This window comes from Dasypus novemcinctus, chromosome 18, assembly GCF_030445035.2.
Source record: "Dasypus novemcinctus isolate mDasNov1 chromosome 18, mDasNov1.1.hap2, whole genome shotgun sequence".
Classification (NCBI taxonomy): domain Eukaryota; kingdom Metazoa; phylum Chordata; class Mammalia; order Cingulata; family Dasypodidae; genus Dasypus; species Dasypus novemcinctus.
The window spans coordinates 1,361,331-1,380,552 of NC_080690.1; the positions used below are offsets into that span (position 1 = coordinate 1,361,331).

Consider the following 19,222-nt stretch of genomic DNA (forward strand, 5'->3'; position numbering starts at 1 on the left):
TCCGCCCCGAGGGCAAGCGGGCGGCCAGCGCCAACGGTCCCAGGCCCCAGGCGCGGCGGGCGTCCCCAGGTTCAGCAAAGAGGAAGTTGTTGGAAGCTCGGCCCGGAATGGCCGGGGGCCGGCGGGCAGGGCCAGGCCAGATGGTTCCTGCTGGGGAAGGGGCAGGGTGCAGCTGCGCGCCGTCCGCATTATCGCGGCGACACAGCTGGCTGCTTCCCTCCGCGGGCGAGGGCCCCGCGCCCAGCCCGGCCCGCGTCACATGAGCCCCCGCGGCCGCCCGCCCCCTCCCCAGGGCCACAGCCCGGGCCTGCGGGCAGCCAGGCGGCAGCTCCCGGGCCGGGCTCCAGCGGCACGGGCTCGGACCCCGGCCGGCGGCCGGCACCTCCTTCCCTGCGGCCCCGCGGGCTCGGGCGCCGGGCTCCAGGAGCATCCTCGGGGGGCGGCCGGCCCCGCGTGCCCCCCGCGCCCGGATTTCAGAGCCCGGGCCGGTCGGCAGCCCCGCGCCGCAGCCCCATGTCCCGGGCAGCCTCCAAGCTGGACAGCGGGCTCCCGGCGGCCGCCAGCGGCTCGGCACCCCAGGCTCCCAGGAAGGGCGGCCCAGGTAAGGGGCGGGGGCCGGCGGGGGGCGGGAGCCGGCGGGGAGGACGCTCCAGGCGGCCATGCTGCCCGATGTTGACACAGCCCGCCGCCGTTGACTCACTCCCTATCGACCTGGCCCCACCACATGGCCCCGCACAGCTGGGGCAGGTGGCCCCGGGGCCCGCAGGTGCCAGGCCGGGCGTCCCGCCCCACCCAGAGGCAGATGCTGGGGGTGCTCGGCCCCGGCGCGTGGGGGAAGGCGGCGTGGCTGGGAGGTGTGGAAGGCGCTGCTCCGGGGCTGGCCCGGGCGCCGTGTCACGGGCAGAAGCCTTGGAGGGCAGAGAGGGAAACTGAGGCCCAGGGAGGACGGCACGCCCCGGGAGCGAGCGACAGGGCCCCTGTCCACCCCAGGTCCCCAGGCCGAGCTCCCGCCTGGGCTCCTGACCTTTGAGCCAGTTCCAGCAGGAAGTGGGGGACAGAGAGCAGTGCTCTCGCCCTCCCCAGGGGGTGCCCAGCTGCCCCCGGCTCCCCGCCACGTGGCCTCTCCCCAGGCGCCTCCCGAAGCGGGAGCCAGCAAGTGCCCCCGCCGCGCCTGCAGAGGGGCCGTGCCCCCCAGGCCGGTCTTAGGGCTGCTGCGCAGGGCCCGTCCCCACCCCAGCGGGCCCGGCAGTCCGAGAGCGCCAGCCCCCCACGAGGCGCTGCACCTTGAGGGGCTCGTTCCAAACAAAGATGCCAGCTGTGCAAAAGCCCAGCTGAGCCGGCGACACGTGAGGCCCCTGGGGTCATGTGCCAGCTGGGGGGATTCAGGGTGCCCCGTGGTCACCCACCCCTGCTGCCTCCAGGTCCTCCGGGTGCAGGGCAGGGGGCTCGGGTCCCATCCAGTCAGGCCACTGACCCCCACTCTCCAAGGGCCCCCCGCCCGGCCCCACTGTCCTGGGGGCCGGGCTCCCCGAGGCTCCCCTGTGTGAGCACCCCGTGTGAGCGCCCCGTCCTCCCTGACGTAGGAGGGCTCTGGGACCAAGGACCCCAAGGGGCAGCGGCTCTGCTTGGCCGGAGGGAGCTGAGGCCCGTGGAGGGAGCCGAGGCCGGGCCGGGGGTCTCGGGGGGCCTCGGAGCCAGGGTCCCGCCCCCGCGCGCCGCTCCTCGGGCAGTGTGCTCCCCGGGGAGAGCAGGCAGAGGGCTGTGCCCGCCTGGCGTGGTGTGCGCCGCCGTGGAGACCCCCCCGGGCCCTGCCCCGGCGCCCGCGAGGACCCTCCCTCCCCGCTCTGGGCCAGCGTCGTGCGAGCCCCGGGCCCCTGCGCCCGCCGAGGAGCCGCCAGCGCAGGCGCCGCCGTGAGGGCCCCTTTGGCCCACGGGCCGCCGCCGAGTCGGAAAACCTTGGAGATGTGGAAAAAACGGTCGTTGGCTCAAACTTTGAGAGCAGTAATGGTTTTTCTAAAGCAGAAGCATAAGGTCCTTTCTGTTTCTAGAGCAAAAGCGTGTTGAGCGTGGCCCGCGGCCGCCTTTGTGTCTGGTGGCGAGTGGGGGGCCGCTGGGGGGCAGAGCCGTGGGCCCCTCTCCCTGCCAGCGCCACGGAAGGCGTGCCGGCTGCTGGGCCCCAGCGAAGCGGGCGGGCACGTGGGGGGGCCCGGACCCCTGCCCTCAGCTCCACCTTCCCCACCACTGGGACCTGTGCCCTCTGACCTCGCCACGGGGGTGGGCTGCCACATGGGTACGCGTTAACTCGGTTGCTTGGTGTGGAAAGAAAGGCCCAGCCCTGTGTAGAGGAGCGTTTGCCATGCTCAGATTTATTAGGCACCTGCTGTATGTACTCAGTGCTGTGAGGGGACTAGCAACTGGCTTCTCCCAATAAGCCCATTTTACAGAAAAGGAGACTGAGGGTCAGAGTGGTGACCTGTCTTCCCTGGGGAACGAGTTGTGGGAACCGGGACACACGGTAGAGGATGTGGGGACAGAGAGCTTGCAATCTGCTCACAGGAGAAGGACCAGGTGAACTCAAGCAGAAACGGCTGCGGGCCATGCACCCGGCCACCTGGGGAGGAGCAGCCAGGGCTTTCCGTGTCAGCGCAGAGGGCAGCGGGGTCAGGTGCGCAGACCGCAGCCTGAGCGCGACCAGGCACCTGGGAGCGCCGGGGCGGCGAGGCGCCGCTGCAGCCCCCTGCCTGCGCGGGGCTCCGGGTGCGGGGTCCGCGCAGCCACGGCGCCAGGAGCCTCGCCCTCCTCCCAGGCCACCTTCCCAGGCTGCTCTCCGGAATGTTCTTTACCCAGAAGGCCCTTCCCTGGCTGCTGGCACAAAGCGCCACACACAGGATGACGTGAAACAACAGCAAATTACGCTCTCGCGGGTTCTGAGGCCGGAAGCCCGAAATCAGGGAGTGGGCGAGGCCACGCCCCCTCCGCGCACCGGGGTCCCTCCGGCCGCCGCGTCCTCCGTCGCCACGCGCCGCCCGCCTGTGTCTCCTGGAAGGACGCCTGCCCCTGGACTGAGGGCGCCGCGGGGCGGGCTCAGCCCAGGCCGTCACCTAATCACGTCCGCGGAGACCCTTGTCCAATAAGGCTCGGTTCGCAGGCTCCAGGCGCGAGGTCGGGGCCCTCTGCCCCCCGCGCCGGCCCCCGGCCCCACCCCTCAGCTGCAGTGTCCCCTCCGGGTGGGCGTCCTCCCCGTGGGGCCGCAGCCCCGGCCCGGCACCCATCCCCGGTGGGCACCGCTGCTCAGGCTTCACGCCACCCCTGGGAGCTGGCCCTCCTCGGGTCGCCCGCTGAGAATGTTCCGGAGCCGGAGGCCGCGCCGCGCTGGAGCTAATTAAATCCCCGCTGATACACCAGCCAACGCGGCGTTGGCCAGCAGGGCCGGGCTGGTAGGCTGCCCGCCATAAAGGCGGCCTCAGGGCCGGCGCGGGGGCGGGGGCGGAGAGCAGGGGTGACCGGCGGGACCGAGAGGCCGTGGTGGGTGGCGTGAGGGTCGGCGTCCCCTCCTGGGCTCGCCGCACCGGCTGATCGAAAACGAGTCAGGCCACGTCTTGCCCGTGCACGGCCTCCGGGGGCTCCCCACTCGGAGCTGCAACCAGAGCCCCCCGGGTCCAGGGCTGACCGCCCAGCCGCCCCCTCTGTGCCCCGCCCCTGCACTCACCCCTCTCACTCCACTTCCGCCCCGGCCCCCGGGCTGCTCGGCACACCTGCCAGCCACCGCCCCAGGGCATTTGCACGTGCCACTCCTCTTCCAGGCGCCACGCGCCTCCCTCTCCCTGCAGGTCTTTGCTCAAGGTCACCTTCTCACAAGGCCCACTGAACCCCTTTTACATTTCTTTAAAAAAAATTTTTAATATAGTTTCATCTTCATATATATTTTGTAGATTTTTATTTATTTATTTCTCTCCCCTTCCCCCCCACCCCAGTTGTCTGTTCTCTGTGTCTATTTGCTGCGTCTTCTTTGTCCGCTCCTGTTGTTGTCAGCATCATGGGAATCTGTGTTTCTTTTTGTTGCGTCATCTTGCTGCGTCAGCTCTGTGTGTGTGTGGCGCCATTCCTGGGCAGGCTGCACTTTCTTTCGTGCTGGGCGTCTCTCCTTACGGGGCGCACTCCTTGCACGTGGGGCTCCCCTACACGGGGGACACCCCTGCGTGGCACGGCACTCCTTGCGCACATCAGCACTGCACATGGCCAGCTCCACACGGGTCAAGGAGGCCCGGGGTTTGAACCGTGGACCTCCCATATGGTAGACGGACGCCCTAACCACTGGGCCAAGTCCGCTTCCCTCTTTAAAAAATTTATTGAAATATATCACTCATACATAAATATAAATAAACAATAAGTGTATAATAGTTGTGAACACGCCAAACAAACATATATATCATCAAACAAACTTATATAACACCTCAACCTACCACCAATAGCTTACATTGTTTTTAAACCTTTTTAACTAATAATTAAAGAGCATTGTCAAACTATTACTACTAAAGTATTTTTCCCCTAACCAATCCTATTATTATCTTTACATCTTTTATATGTGAACATACATAAACAATTAAGTGTATAGTAAAAGTTGTGAACGTACAAAGCAAACACGCGTAACGTCACACAGGGGTCCCACACATCAGCCCTCCACCAGCACCTGGCATTGTCGTGAGACGTTTGTTACAAACTGAAAGAATATTGTCAAAATCCTACCACTAATCATAGTCCTTATCTTACATTTGGTGTGTTTTTCCCCAACCCACCCTATTATTACTTCTTAAATATATATTTTATGACAGAAGTTGTAAACTTATAAAGCAATCATGCACATGTGCAGGATTCCCTAACAACACCCTCTATCAGCACTCCACACTGTGGTGTGTCATTTGCTACAGATAAGATATCATCTGATTGTTATCACGTCCACAGTGTACATTTGGCTCACATTTTCCATACGGCTTCAGTATCAACACAAGACATCTTTTGCATAGATGCAGGAATGTTGTGCTATTACTGCTCACCACAGTCCGTAGGTCGCTCCAGCTGTGTTTTCCCATGCTTCTCCACATTCCCACCACCCTGCAGCAGCGATGTACATCTGCTCTAGCTCACAAAGGACACTCTTCATCTGTACCATCAACCACAATTCTCACCCACCTCCTGGTTTACTTGTATCCATGTTCTAGATTATTCCGACCCCTCCGTTAACTCGCACCCTCCCCCCACGGCCAGTTGCTCTGTCCTGCTGCGCTTTGTCCTTCCCTGCTCTGTCCCATTGACAGGCTGGCCGTTCCCCACACCGTTCGCCATTGTCTGCCTCCCCTGCTGCTCTCGGCCGCCCTGTCGTGCCCTCAGTGCCCAGAGCGGCACTGGCCCGGCTGACACCACCCGCCAGGAGGGCGAGCACTGCGGCCTTGCCCCGTCCTGGGCCCTCCTCGCGGCCGCCTGGCTGCCGGGTGACGCCCGCCGCCGCCGCTGCCACGTCAGGGAGGCACGTCTGAGCCGCACCTCCAGACCCCGGGGTCTGCGGTCACGGCGTTGTCGGATGGGGAAACCGAGGTCCCGGGGCGGGAGTCGGCTGCTGGGCTGCCCAGAGAGAGGGGCCGGCCCAGAGCTGGACGCAGCAGGGACACCAGGCGGCCCACGGCAGGCTGGCGGGCTCCCGCGTCCGAGCTCCCGGAGCCGGCGGGATCGCGCATGGGGCACCGGTGCAGGGTCGACGCTGTGTGAGCTTGGATGGCGTCCCACCCTCTCTGGGGGCTGCACATTGCCCGGGCCCCCAGGCGGGCGGTCCAAGGCCTGGGCTCTGGAGAGGGGCTGCCCAGGCCGCCCAGCACAAGTGGGGCAGGGGGCTTCCCGTCGCCGGGCCCTGGCACAGAGGCGGCGGGCTGCTCAGGTGCACCTGGCGGGACACCGCGGGGTGAGGATGGGACGGCACCTTCTCCCGGCCACGCCCACCACGCCACCTGCCACAGATGGGGAGGGGTGGGGGCCTTGCGGGGGCTGCCGGGGGTCCCCAGGGGGGCCCAGGGCCCTGCATGAGCCCTGCGGGCGGCACCCCCCCCTGGCCCCCAACCTGGGAGTCCAGCAGCCTAGACGTGGGGCGCAGGAGGTGCAGCGACGTGGAGGGCGGGCGCAGCCTCGGGTCGCCCCACTCCTCCCCCATCCCCCCAAGACAGGACACGGCCCAGAGAGGGCGCGGACCCCCAAGCCACATGCGCGTCGGGGCTGGGGTGGCCTCTGGGTCCGTGTCCCCTCAGGGCCCTGGACTCGGGTGCGCCAGGCCCCCGCCGCCCCCCGCCTGGCTCCGGCTCCCAGAGCCTCCCGCCCTCCCCTGCCGACCTGGCTCCGAGAACGATCCTCCAGGAAGGAGCCCGAGGAGGGGCGGCCAGGGGCAGGGAGGGGCGCACGGGCACCCCAGGGACACCAGGGCACCCAGGGACACCCCGTTCGTGCTCTCCCTGCTTGCCAAAACGACCCACACGGCACTTTCCAGAAAGGTGGGGGAGGGGTGACAGACAGGAAGGGGTGACGGGAAAATACCGGGGCGGCCCCTGGCCCGGCGGCATCCTGGCCTCGGAAAGCTGGAGCTGCCGCTGCCTTTGCGTGTCTGCGCCACAGGCCTGCGTGTCCGAACCCTGGCGCTGGCCACCGTCCGCGTCCACCTCGGCCTGGCACGGCTTTGGGCCGCTCACGTCTGTCAGCCCCGTCCCCCCAGCCCCGTCCCCCCCAGCCCCGTCCCCTCAGCCCCGTCCCCCCAGGCCCGTCCCCCAGCCCCGTCCCCCCCAGCCCCGTCCCCTCAGCCCCGTCCCCCCAGCCCCGTCCCCCCCAGGCCCATCCCCCAGGCCCCGTCCCCCCCAGCCCCGTCCCCTCAGCCCCGTCCCCCAGGCCCGTCCCCTCAGCCCCGTCCCCCCAGGCCCGTCCCCCAGCCCCGTCCCCCAGGCCCGTCCCCTCAGCCCCGTCCCCCCAGGTCCGTCCCCCAGCCCCGTCCCCCCCAAGCCCATCCCCCAGGCCCCGTCCCCCCAGCCCCGTCCCCCCAGGCCCGTCCCCCAGGCCTGCACACCTGCCCTGGCTCCCTCTGTACCACCCTCCCCTCCCCGGCCTCAGGGTGGCGTCTGGGAGGAGCCCCCGGAACCCCAGGCAGAGCAGCCTGGGGCCCCCAGAGGGGCAGCCCTGTGGCCGGGGCCGGGGAGCAGCCTGCCCGAGGCCCAGCGAGCCCCCCGCCATGACCCGCCAAGGAACCCGCGCAGGCCCCGCCTCCACGCCCGCCCAGCCCGGGGCCAGGTCTGTGGACGCGCGGCCCGGCTCTGCCCGTGTCCGGGGCTGCTTGCGCTCGGGGCCGGCAGCGGGGCCGGCAGCAGGGCCGGCGCTGTGAAGGGGGAGCCTGAGGAGCCCCTCCCAGGGGCATGGAAGGCGGTGGTTTCCAGGGAACCCACGCTCAGGGCCCCGTCCGGCAGGCCCGGCACCGCCCCTCCCCGGGGCCATTTTGTCCTTGGCAGTCCTTTAAGGGCCTCGTTGTGCAGATGAGGACACAGGCTCAGAGAGGCAGAGAAACCGGCCCAGGGTCACACAGCGTCCCCGCAGGGCTGGGGATTGGGCCCCCCCACTGCGCTGCTGCTCCCCTCTGCCGATCGCCCTGCCTAGAAGGAGACGATGACCTTTCCCCTCACCGACAGGAAGGGGCCCCTTTGTGCACCCACCACCCCAAGGGGGGGCGCCGCCCTTGGGCTCCGCCCTCCCTGCACCAGCCTGGTCTGCTCGCCCCGTTCCAGAAAGCGCAGGCAGGAGCGGCTGCCGCTGGATCAAGCCCGCCCTGAGGCCCCAGCAGGGGCAGCACAAGCAGCGCAGCCCAGCTCGGCCCGGCGTGGCCCCAGCAGGGGCTCTTCCCGGGGCAGAGCTGCCTCCCCGCAAGCAGAGCGGCTGCCTGGGAACCGCGGGGCCGCGGCTCAGCACGCACACGCGCCGGCGTTTCCGGCTTTTTCCGAGCGTCCCCTCAGTGCGGCCGAGGCCGGCGCTGGTGGTGGGACCGAGCTGGGGTCCGCAGGGCAGGACTTCGCGAACGGCCCTGCCCGCGCGGGGTTCACGGCCTTGAGGGAAACACAACTGGACGAAGGGGCAGGTGAAGCTCGAGGCCGAGCGTGGGGCGGCAGCCGGGCCGGGGCTACCGGGAGGGGCCGAATCGCAGCCCCCAGGCCCTGACCGTGGCGAGGGGGCGGAGCACGGCTGAGGTCCGGGGGACCGGGGGCCTCTGGGCTTCAGGCCTCGCCCGCCCGCCCCGCGCTGGGCCCCGCAGGCCTGTCTCCTGGGCAGCGGGTGCCCGGGCTGGGCGGCCTCGGCCGGCGAAGGGCCTGCAGGGGCCCCTCGGCCCGGCGCCGCCCGTGGAGCCGCTCCCTCCCAGGGGACTCTGGCGCGTGCCCCGCCCCGCCGCTGCCACCGGGAGCCACGTGGAGAGAAGGAACTGGGGACCCCCCCCCCGCCGCGGGCTCCCGTGCTTCCTCCTTCCCTTCCAAATCGGGGTGCATTTTGAATGTCCTGGAAAGCCCCGACTTCAGGGGGCCGGGCGGGGGGTGGGGCGCCAGCGGCAGGAGAGGCCTTTGCATACCGCCCCCGCCGGGACCCCTTCCCTCCAGGCCGCCCGGGGCCCTGCCCAGCTGGGGGCCCGCATTGCGGCCCCGCCCGGCCCAGCTGCCACGACTTGCGGCTCGGAACTTCCTCAAAAACGGGTCTGGCCAGGTCGGCCGCGGGGATTTTCTCACCACCCGCTTCCCCTGCCCCGCCCTGCCCACCGACCCACCCTGCCCCGGGCCCCACAGCCCTTTGGACCCCAGAGCTCAGAGAGGCTGCCGTTTGCCTGCGATCACGTCCCGACCCGCACATCCCCCTCCACGCCAGCCCCCGCGCCAGCAGTCCCTGCAGAGGTGCAGGAGGAGGCGGCCTCCACTATCCGCCCTTCCCACAGGACTGTCCTCCCCCGCCTCACCCATCAGACACACTGCCTGTCTGCTTGTCCGTCTGTCCGTCCACCTCCAGCAGGTCAGTCCCCAGGGCAGGGAGTTCGCCAGCTTTGAGCACGTGGTCGCCCTGGGCTAAGGGCCCATGCCTGGCAGAGATCACACACGGAGGAAGGGGAGACGCGCCCAGCCCCCTCCCCGGGCACCCATGCCCACCTCGAGGGCCGCCCTGCCCCTCTGCAGGCCACTGTTTGGCCAAATCTGATTTTTAAAGCGCAGCCCAAAATCCTAAATTTCTGGTGAAATTTCCAGTTTTGAGAAGATGGGCAGACAGGGCCCCTGCGGCCCACGAGCCGAGGCGCCCTCTGGCCCTGCCGCCCGGGCAGCCCGACCCCCGGCCCCGGGCTCCAGGCCATCCCGGGGCTGCCAGTTCCCAGGGGCCTCCCCGGCCTGGGGCTGCCCGGCCTGCAGGGTGGGCCGCCCACAGCGGGCGCTCGGGCCGCTCCCGGCCGCGGGGCAGCTGCGCGGGCAGACAGCAGCAGGGCTTCCTGTCAAAAACCGAAACCGCCAGGTGCTTCCCTGCCGCCCGCCGGGTGCGCCGCAGCCGCCCGCCCGGGGCCCCCAGCCCCCTGCAAAGCCGAGCAGCCCCGTGACCCGACGCGGCCTCTCGGCACCGTGCCCCCCAGCCTCAGCTTCCCCACCTGTCGCGGGTGCGCGGGGCCCCGTCTCAGCGGCCTGGGGGCCGCACCGTCCACGGGGCTTCTGGGGCTTGGGTACCTGGGGCCTGGGGGCCGCAGCCCACCCAATACTGGGGTGCAGAGAGCGCGGCAGCGTCCGGGGACCGGGTGGTAGCAGGCTACGTCGGGAGCGTGGCGTCACGCTCACTGCGCCGGCCCCTCTGCCCCTCGCTCCGGCTTCTGGGACGTGGCGCGTTCGCAACGCAGCTTCGGGCACCGTCCCTGGACGTCGCCCTCCGGGGCTGAGCCGGGAGCTGGCCGGTGCCCACGAGCGCCGCCGAGCCCGCGCCGAGCCCGCGCCGTGCCCGCGCCCGTGGGAGCTCTGCGGCCCAGCCGGGGCCCTCCGTGCGCGGCGGGAGCGAGGGGCAAAGGGGCGGCCGAGGCAGGAGCCCCGCTTCCATCCTTCCCGGTGAAGGCGGATCCGCGCGAGTCGGGCTCCCAGGCCGGGCGGGTCGGGCCACTCCCTCCCAGGACCCTTCCCTCCTCCGCAGAGCAGGACGTGCGGCGCCGCGGGACCCTGGAGCCGAGCGGCCGCGGCAAACCCGGGCGGTCTCCGGTCGGTTCCAGGGGGCCTTTCCCGTGTGCATTGAATTCTAAATTTTGACCTAAAAAGCATCAGACTGTGCATCCTTCTGGAGTTTTCTTTCCCCCTCCAGTGTCTTCAAGGCTCGTGGAGTCTGCGCTTCCGCTGGTTCACGTCGGCCGCCGTGGCCTCCGATGGCGGAACATTCCGGCAGCGTCCTTCACTGGCCCTGCTGCCGGGCGCTGAGGGTGCCCAGGCCTGGTACACGAGCTCGCTGCAGCATGGCTGCCAGACGCGGGCTCGGGCTGGCCCTGGAGTGCCCACAGGGTGGACGGGCCAGTCAGCGGGCGGCCGAGCAGGCCTCGTGGGTCCACGCCCCCGGCCCGGCGAGGCAGTGGGGGCTCTGGGGGCTGCCGCAGGAATGCAGGCCGGGTCTGACCTGCCGGGCAGGGCCAGGGGACGAGCCGAGGGCACGCGCCTTCCAGCTCATCCAGCGCAGCCGCCCGGCGCTGGGATGGCATGCGGGGCAAGGGGCCCGGGAGGGCTGGGGCTCGGCAGCTCTAGCCGGACCCTTGCCTGAGGGCAAGACGGGCGGGGAGAGGGGCTGGACGCCTGGCCCGCCTCCCCTCGTCCGCTTCTGGGCCACGGAGCCGCCGGCAGCACCCGGAACCCTGGCCCTGCCGCGGGCGCTGCCGAGAGGCCTCTGAGGCCTGCGCCGGCCGCATGTCCAGCCGCCGCCCTGGGTTTCGTGCCTGGACCGCAGCGAGCTGGGCCGAGGCCCTGGAGAGGCCTGGAGCCGTGCGGCCGCCGCCGAGGGGCCCTTCAGAGCCCGCGTCACCAGGAAACTCTGCTCTCCCCTGGCCGCAAGAGGCTTCTGGGCTGCCGGTGGGGACTCCCTCCACCCCCGCCTGCTGGAAGAGGCAAAGGGCCGCCGTCCAGGTCGTAGGGTCCCCCGCCCCTCCCCGCACAGAGAAGGGCCAGGAGGCAGCTTGAGCAGAGCCCCGTGGGGTCCTCGACGAGGCCAGGGGCCCAGGGACGGCGCGTGGGGGCCGGGCCCACAACCCCAGTGGTGGACCCCAGGGCAGCGGCACAGGCAGGGGGCCTCGGCCTGGCACCGTGGCTCCAGGGTAGGCTGCGGGAGCCGGCAGGCGGCGTGGAAGGCCACCAGCTGGCGTCGCCATGACGCGCGGCACCGTGCTGGACGGGGTCTCCTTCCACCGAGTTCCGGGGATGCCCTTGTCGGCTGTCACCTGTTGCGCACGACCGAGGCATGTCGTCAGCGTCCCCGTTTCTCTGCCGGGTGCCGAGCCGGGCTGGTTGCCCGGAGCCTCCAAGCCGGTCAGTGGGCAGCAGAGGCACCTGGACGTGGCGCGATGCCGGACGCCAGGGCCGCGTCTGGAAACCGGCGGCTCGCTGGCTTTTGATTTAGTTTGGCTTGCGCGCCCGCAAACGTGTTTTTGAAGAACCAGTGCCTGATCCGGTTTGGCCGCAGGCCTCGGGCTGCTGCTCTCTGGGTGAGGACAGCGGCCGCTGGCGAGGGGGCGCAGGCAGCAGGTCACCCCAGCTCCGCACCAGGTCACAGGGAAGGCAAGCCTCAGGGCCCGTGCTGTCCCCCAAGAGCCACGTGCCCCACGGGTGTGCCAGCAAGCGGCACCGGGGGCCCGCGTCTGTCTGCGCTGCAGGTGCCAGGCCCACCTGGCTGGGCACACAGCGGCAGGGGCAGGGCGCGGGGCCTCGCGGGCGCTGCGCGGCGGGCACCCTTCTCGACTGCGGCGCCGCACAGGGCCTCGGCAGGGGTGCCCGATGGGCCGAGTTGCGGTGTCTTTGTGCTTCTGTTTAAAGTTGCAGAGGTTGTATTTTCCAGCGCAGTGTGTATTTTTTATTGAAGACAAGCTCGAAAGCCAAATCAGCAGAGCCAGTTCCTGCTGGAACCAATCCCCCCGCCGAGCTTACTTCGGTCAGTTTTTAATTCAAATAAGCATGTTATTAAATGATCCAGCCTCCTCACTTCTGAATTCTATTTCTGAGGCAAATGGATGGGCAGACGGACAGACAGATGTATGGACAGATGTATGGATGGACAGATGGATGGATGGACGGACGGATGGAGGATGGACGAATGAACACAGAGATGGATGGATGGATGGACAGACAGATGTATGGATGGATGGACAAACGGACAGATGGATGGGTGGACGGACAGATGGATGGATGGATGGACAGATGGATGGACAGACGGCTGGATGGCCGGCTGGGATGAATGGACAGATGGGGGGATGGTGGGTAGGAAAGTGAGAAGGTAGGAAAGCAGGAAGAAAAGGTCAGCGTATAATTTTCAAAAGGTTAAAACACAGCTCTGGCGCCAGCACCCGGCGGCACGCATCAGGGCCGCAGCTTGTCCCTAACGCGGGGCTGGGGGAGGCGAGAGGGTCCAAGGAGGACACGGGGCAGGGAGCCAGCCCGAGACGAAACCGGCAAGGGCCGCAGGACGAAAGGCCGTTGTCTTCTCATCAGGACGAAATTAACTGCAATTCTTCAGTTTCTTACCAGCTGGGGCCCAACTTCACACGCCTGGGGCCCCTTCAGCCGCATCAGGAAGGCAAAGGCGCCCGCGCTGAGCAAACGTGGCACAGCTTTTCCAACAAGGGGACGAGGCGGGCGGGAGCTTCTCCTCCTGTGGGCAAAGCCCTGGAGTTAGAGGGGACGGGGGGGGGGGGCGGGAAGGAAGGCCACAAGGGGCGTGGGGAAGTGGTGGCCGCAGGCCCAGTTTTTTGCTAGAACATTCCGGAAGGCGAGGACCCCTGTGTGTGCTCCTCTGGCTGCCTTGCCCAGGTGCTCTGGAGTACGTGGGCCTCAGGCAGCCCGTCTCTCAAGTGGGGGCAGAGCCTGGGGGCTGGAAAGTTCTCCGTTCTCGGAGGGCCCGGCTCTGCTCCCCTTTCCTGGAAGGCAGAGCCCCGTTCCCCCAAGGACGCTGTCTCCAGCCACCAGTGCCCCCTACTGCGCCCCGCGAAGACATGCTCAGAGAGTCAGGGCTGCGGTTTCCAGGGCACCCCGCTGTCCCCAGCCCCTGCCCACTGGGCGCCTCTGGGACTCAGCAGGGGCTGTGCACGCAGAACCGGTCTCTTCGGTGCCTGAACTTTGGCACAAAGTAGCTGCTCAAGAAACACCTGCTGAGATGCAGGTCCAGGCGGTCGAGCCGCAGGAGCTCGGGGCCTTCAAGCGTGTCCTACTGTGCGTGCTACGAGCGACGCAGCTCGAGGCCATCGCGCCCGTGGGAGAAGCACGCGGAGGCCCCAGAGCATCGGGCTCCAGCGACGGAGGCGGCAGGTCGGCTGGGGGGATGCTAAGGGGGGTTCTAAGTCGCGTCACCTTGTGAATGTGCTAAAAGTCTCTGAACTGTACCCCTGAGATGGTTACGGTACATTTCATCTCACGTGTGTTTTACCACAATTTAAACAGTTTCAAGTCTTTTAGAAACTGCAGAGAAGCTCGTCGTCCCACCTCGTCACCCCAGCCCTGTCGTCCCAGCCTCGGGGCTCCGCCGCCCTAGCGCCAGCCTCTGTCCGGGGTGCCTGGGTCTCGCCGTCCTCCTGGGGTCTGGGGTGCGATCCCGGCCAGCCCCCCTCAGATGTACTGGGAGGTGCCCGCCTGCCTCCTGCCCCCCATCTGCCCTGTGCCCCAGCCCTCACCTGTGACCCCCACTCCGCCCCCAGATCTGTGAGCCGAGAGGAAGGGGCGAGCTGGGGGGCACAGCCCTGCCCCCCTCCCCTTCTCTCCTCTGCAAACCGCAGACGGGGTGCTTCGCGCAAGCTGCTTCCTTTCCCCCAGGGACACCCCACCTCCTGCAGGGAACAGTGACCCTGAGCCCCGGAGGATGCTGGGGAGCTGGGGAGCTAGGGTGCTGGGTGCTGCAGCTGTTGGGGTGCTGGGGTGCTGGGGGCTCTCCCGGGAGCAGAAGGCGCTCAGCGGGGCCCGAGGTCTCTGTGCCCAGCTGCAGCACCCAGGCTCCCACACCACCCCAGGAGGCCTCTGAGCCCAGGGCCGGGAGCGTCTCCGGCAGAGTAAGGCCTGGGGCCCCCGTGTCCTGGCCCCAAGTCCTGCTGCCATTTTAGAGGCACCCCGGGTGGACGGCCAGCCCACACGCAGGCCCGGGGGCCAGAGAAGGTGAGGCCAGCCCCGGGGGCCCTTCCTTCCCGCGCCAGGCCAGAGGTGCCTCAGTGTGGGGTGGCAGGGACCCCGAGGCACCCGCAGGCTGCAGCTAACTGCTCACAGTAGGGCAGCGCCTCTGCCGGCTGAGCTGTCCCAGCAGGCAGCCCCTGGCCAGTTTCTGGACGATTCTCTTGGCTTCCTGCCAGGACTAGGGTGAGGCGAGTGAGGCACCTGCCTCAGGCACAGAATTCAGTGGAGGCGCCGGAAGCCAGGGAGCAGGAAACGGACCTGCCCGAGGTCCTCTTAACAGACCAGGTGTTTGGAGCCGTTTTAGGTTTAGAAAAAAACTACACAGAGAGTACAGAGAGCTCCGTGTAACCCCACCCCACCCCGTTTCCCTGTCACGGCATCCGCGGTAGTGGGAGCGTTTGTCACAACGACGAGCCAGCGCTGAAGGTCCCTGCTAACTAGAGCCCGCGGTCTACACCGGGCGCCGCTGGGCATGTGGTTCTGTGGGTCGTGACAGATGCACGTGGTCACACATCCGCCATCACTGCGTCTCCCGGGCAGTTTCACGGCGCTAACCGTGCCCTGGGCTTACCTGACCCCTCCCCACCCGGCCCCTGACCCCTGACCTCTGACCCCTGGCCCCTGGCGGCCCCTGCTCTTTTATCGTCTTTTATCGTCTGCATGGTTTTGCCTTTTCCGGAAGGTCGTCTAGTTGGGGTCGTCCACACGCAGCTCTCCTCGCGCGTCCTGGCCTCCCCGTCTCTTCTCTGAGCAGGCCCTGTGTCCTTGGGGGCCCTGCCGTCTTCTCGCTGAGATCTAGGAGCTCTTCCTACGTTTGGGGTGCACGCTGTGACCAGATACACATTTTGAAAATATTTTCTCCCTGTCCATGGCTTTTATTTTCTTTCTCTTAACAGTGGCTTTTGCTGAGCAGAGGTTTTTCTTTCAGCAAAGCCCAGCTCATCGCTACTTCTCTTCCGCGGGTCGTGCCTTTGGGGGTGTATTAAGAGGTCGCCCCGCCTGGACCGCGTTCCCTGCCGTCTCCTGGGAGTCGTGTGGTTCCGTGCGTCACGTTTAGGGGTTTGAGCCACTTCGTGTCACTTTGGGGGAAGGTCACAGCGAGCGCACTCTGCTGCCCGCGAGCGCCAGCACACCTGCTAAAGGCGGCCCCTCCCCGCGCGCTGCTCCTGCTCCCCGCGCAGCGCGGGCTCCCGGCTGGGGGCGAGCGGCCGCCTGGGCGGGTTCCACAGGGGCTTCGGCGGGTCAGGACCCTGCCTCTCCCCCCCACAGCGGCCGGGGGAGACCGTCCAGCCCCTGAGCAGGACAGCCCCCAGGGAGGGGCTGCCGCAGCCCGTAGCCCGGCTGCAGGTGCGCTCAGCGCCCGAAAGGCGCGAGGCAGGGGCGCGGGGTCCCAGCCTCTGCCTGCGTGGGGGCATCAAGCCCGCCAAGCTCCCCTCTAAAAGGCGGATGACCCCCCCCCCAACCAGGCTCCTCCGAGGTCAGGGCTTTGGAAACGAGCCTCTCCGCAGGGGGCTCCGTCGCTCCCCCCTCCTCAGCCCCCCGCGCCCAGCTTCGCCCCAACCAGTCCCCACCCCCAAAAAGCACAGACTTCTCCTTTCCCCGCCAGGAGTTCCCCATTAGAGGTGCCGCACCGCCCCACTTCCCCCAGGAGTTTCAGGTTCTCAGAGCTATTTCAGGCCCTTCTCCCCCCGCCCTCCTCTAAGCCCCTCCCTCCCGGGGACCCTGCCCCACCCCCGCTCTGCCCTCTGGGCCCCCGGCCCGTCCGCGCCCACCGCCCCGAGCAGCCCTCCTTGCTGCCCTGGGGTCCCGGTCCCTCCCAGGGGGACGCCGCCCCCCCTCCACGCCCCCTGAAGACTTGACAGGGGCTGGGGCGCGGGCCGGGAAGGGGCGCACTCCGGCTCCGCGCGTGTTTCGCGAGCAGCTCTGTTGAGACGCGGCTCACACCCCGAAACATCCGCCTGCTCGGGGCACAGCCCGGCGGCTCCCCAGGTCTTCAGGGCTGCGCAGCCGTCGCCGCGCAGGTTCCAGGGCATTCTCCTCACCCGCGAGGGGAGCGCGGTGCCTGCTAGCCGTCACCCCCGCCCGGCCGCACAGTCGGCTCGCTGCGTTCAGAGTGGCCGGTCCCGGACGGGGCGTCTGACGTGGGCTCACAGCTCCGCGGCCTTCTCCGTCTGCTTCTCGAGCTCCTCCGTGCCGCGGCATCCAGGGCTTGGTTCCTTCTTAGGCCCGGGTCATGCTGCGTCTTTTCAGTTTCTCTTTGCTCGGCTGGGGAGTGGACCCGGCACCTCATGCTGTGTGATGCGGGGCGAGTTCCCTGCCCTCTCTGGGCCTCCGGGTCCTAGTGGTAAAGTGGGGGCAGTGAGAGCAGCCAGTGAGGGGACGAGGCCTCGTGTGGCGCTGGCCGTTCCCGCGCCGCCCCCGTGGCTCAAGGACACAGGCCCCGGCACCACCCACACTGCCTGCCCAGGAGCTGGCGTCAGGAGTCGTGCCCAGCCCCGGGGGGCGTGTGCCCCTAGCGGGGGCACGGCTCTGGGAGCCGTTAGTGCCAGCCCCGGGGCGGGGCGCCTCGGGAGAGGTGGGCGCGGCGGTCGGGAGGGTCCTGGGAGGAAGGCGGCGTCCCCCGGCCCCTGGGCTTCAGAGGTTCCGGAGCGCGTGGGGCAGGGGCTCCCAGGCTCCTCGGGGCGCCCCAGGAGGCCGGGCAGGGCGGGCCAGCACCCGTTCCTGCAAAAGTGGGCCCGGGGCTCCAGGCCACCGCCGGGTGCCCGCTGCTTGTCCAGGGAACCTCGTTCCGGGCCCGAGGCGGAGGGAGAGGAGAGCCCGGCAGGCAGGGCCTCCCGCGGCCGCTGGGATGACCGTGCCGTCGAGGGGGAGCCGAGCAGGCCCTGCAAGGACGGGCTCCTTCTGGAAGATTCTGTGGCAGGAGCTGGAGGCCGCCCAGGCCTCTCGGGGCCAGGGGGCGGGCGGGGGCGGGAGGCAGCGCGGGCCAGGCTCGTGGGCTGCTCCCGCTGCTCCCGCCGAGGGGCTGTCCATGAACGGATGCTGTCAGAGCCCGGGCTCCACGGCCGTAACACGGGACAGCGACTGTCCACGCCTGTGGGATTGTGGGGGGGCCCGTGGGGCGTGGGCGGGGGCAGGTGGGCCCTTCTCTGCCCCGTGGGGACCAGGCCGGGAGCTGCCCACACAGCAGGTGGTCGCTGCGGTCCATGGGTGGGCACCGCGGCCACAAGACAGGCTGGGGACGCGAGGGGCAGCTGGCGCGGCTCCCGCCACCCAGTCCACGGCAGGATGGCTCCGTGGCCCGGGTGAAGTCGGGGTCCCTTGACAAGGAGAAGGGGAGCGGACACCACGCAGGGAGCTGTTCCTGCCTTCCAGCAGACGCCGGCCTGCGTGTCTGCCCCGCGGCCTTTGCCCCAGCCCGCCGGCTGCCCGTGGAGGGACCGCCCAGGCCCCGGAGCCTCGCAGGTCCTGGAGCCTCGCAGGGGCGAGGAGAGAGGTCTCAGGCCAAGGCCCACGCGCACCGTCCTTCTCTGCCCCTCCCCGGGATTGCTGGGGGCCGCGGGGCTCAGGGTCGTGGGTTCTGGGGGGCTCCTCTCTGGGGTTGCCAAGCTCCTGCCATCACATCACCATCTGTCCTGCAGAGTACTTGATGGAGAGATGGCGCCGCGCACGTGGGCTCTGCAAAGGGGAGGGGTGCAGCGGGAGGCGCAGCACGGGGGTGCAGCATGGGGGGTGCAGAGTGGGGGATGCAGAGTGGGGGTGCAGTGTGTAGGGGTGCAGTACGGGGGTGCAGAGGGGGAGGGTGCAGCGGGGGGGTGCAGAGCGGGAGGGGTGCAGCACGGGGTGGGGTGCAGCCTGAGGCCCCGGGGGTGGTGGCAGAGCCGCAGTCCCGGGCGGGGCCCCCGATGCTGGCCGCTCCCTGCAGGCTGGAGGGCGGCGCCCGGCCTGGCCACTTCCCGCTTCCTCTCGGTCCAGGCCGTGGGGGGCGCAGCCGTCCTGGAGCCGCCGGGGCGGCGGGGTGCAAGCCCACTCCCCAGGACGTGGCGCTGCCGGCCCCCCAGGATGGGGATGGGCCCACCCAGTGGGAGGGGCAGCCTCAGGCGCCCCCAGGCCCGGCCCCTGCCTCCCGCCCTGTAGTTGGGGGTCCCGGGCAGCCCAAGGAAAGCACCTCCTTCCCGGGCCGGTTCAGAAAACCCAGGGAGGGGTCCCACTGGCCCAGCCCAGGCCCGCCCTCCCCCCCAGACCCACCACACCGAGGGGGCTGCTGGAGCAACAGGACGGGCCCAAGGGCTGAGAGCCGGCGGGCCTGGGGCGGAGGGCGGCCGGGGTCGGGTACCGCCAACGCACTCGTCAAGCTGATTTCTTCCTATTTAAAAAGCAAGAATAAAACAAAACAAAAAACACTTCTAGAAAAACGAAAATACGCAGACAGGAGAACAGAAGGTGGAAAAGGTTCGCATGGAAAAGTCTGGCGTCGCCCTCCCGGCTGCAGCGCGTGCTGCTGAGCGGCCCCGCGCCGTCTGCCCGCCCATGTCCACACCCGACGCCGCACTGGACGCTGCCCCCGGCCCCCAGCCCCCGCCCGCTGTGCCCGTGCCCGGGGAGCCGAGAGGGGCCGAGGCAGGGGGCAGCCGGGGAAACCGGCCTCCTGCCCCCGGGCCCCGTGGCGCTGCCCCTCTCTCCAGGGTCCTGGTTCCAGTTCACCAGGGTTTGGGGAACCCGTGGACTGGTCAGTTGGTGGGGGGACGGGGGGAGGGAGGGAAGAGCGGAGGAAGTGCAGCCTCGGGGCGGCGAAGCGGGTG

At 68.9% G+C, this 19,222-nt stretch overlaps 1 protein-coding gene across 3 annotated transcripts in view; it reads left to right on the forward strand.

The window, feature by feature from the left end:
• Positions 1-220: 220 nt before the first annotated feature.
• Positions 221-19,222, forward strand: part of CBFA2T3 (CBFA2/RUNX1 partner transcriptional co-repressor 3) — a 67,561-nt gene continuing 48,559 nt past the window's right edge. For all 3 annotated transcript variants that reach the window (XR_009181483.2, XM_058279573.2, XM_058279574.2), the window contains exon 1: positions 221-601. Coding sequence is in view for 2 of the 3 variants with exons in the window: in XM_058279573.2 (XP_058135556.1) it covers positions 514-601 (88 nt within the window). In the remaining variant the exon portion in view is untranslated. The remainder of the gene's footprint in view (positions 602-19,222) is intronic.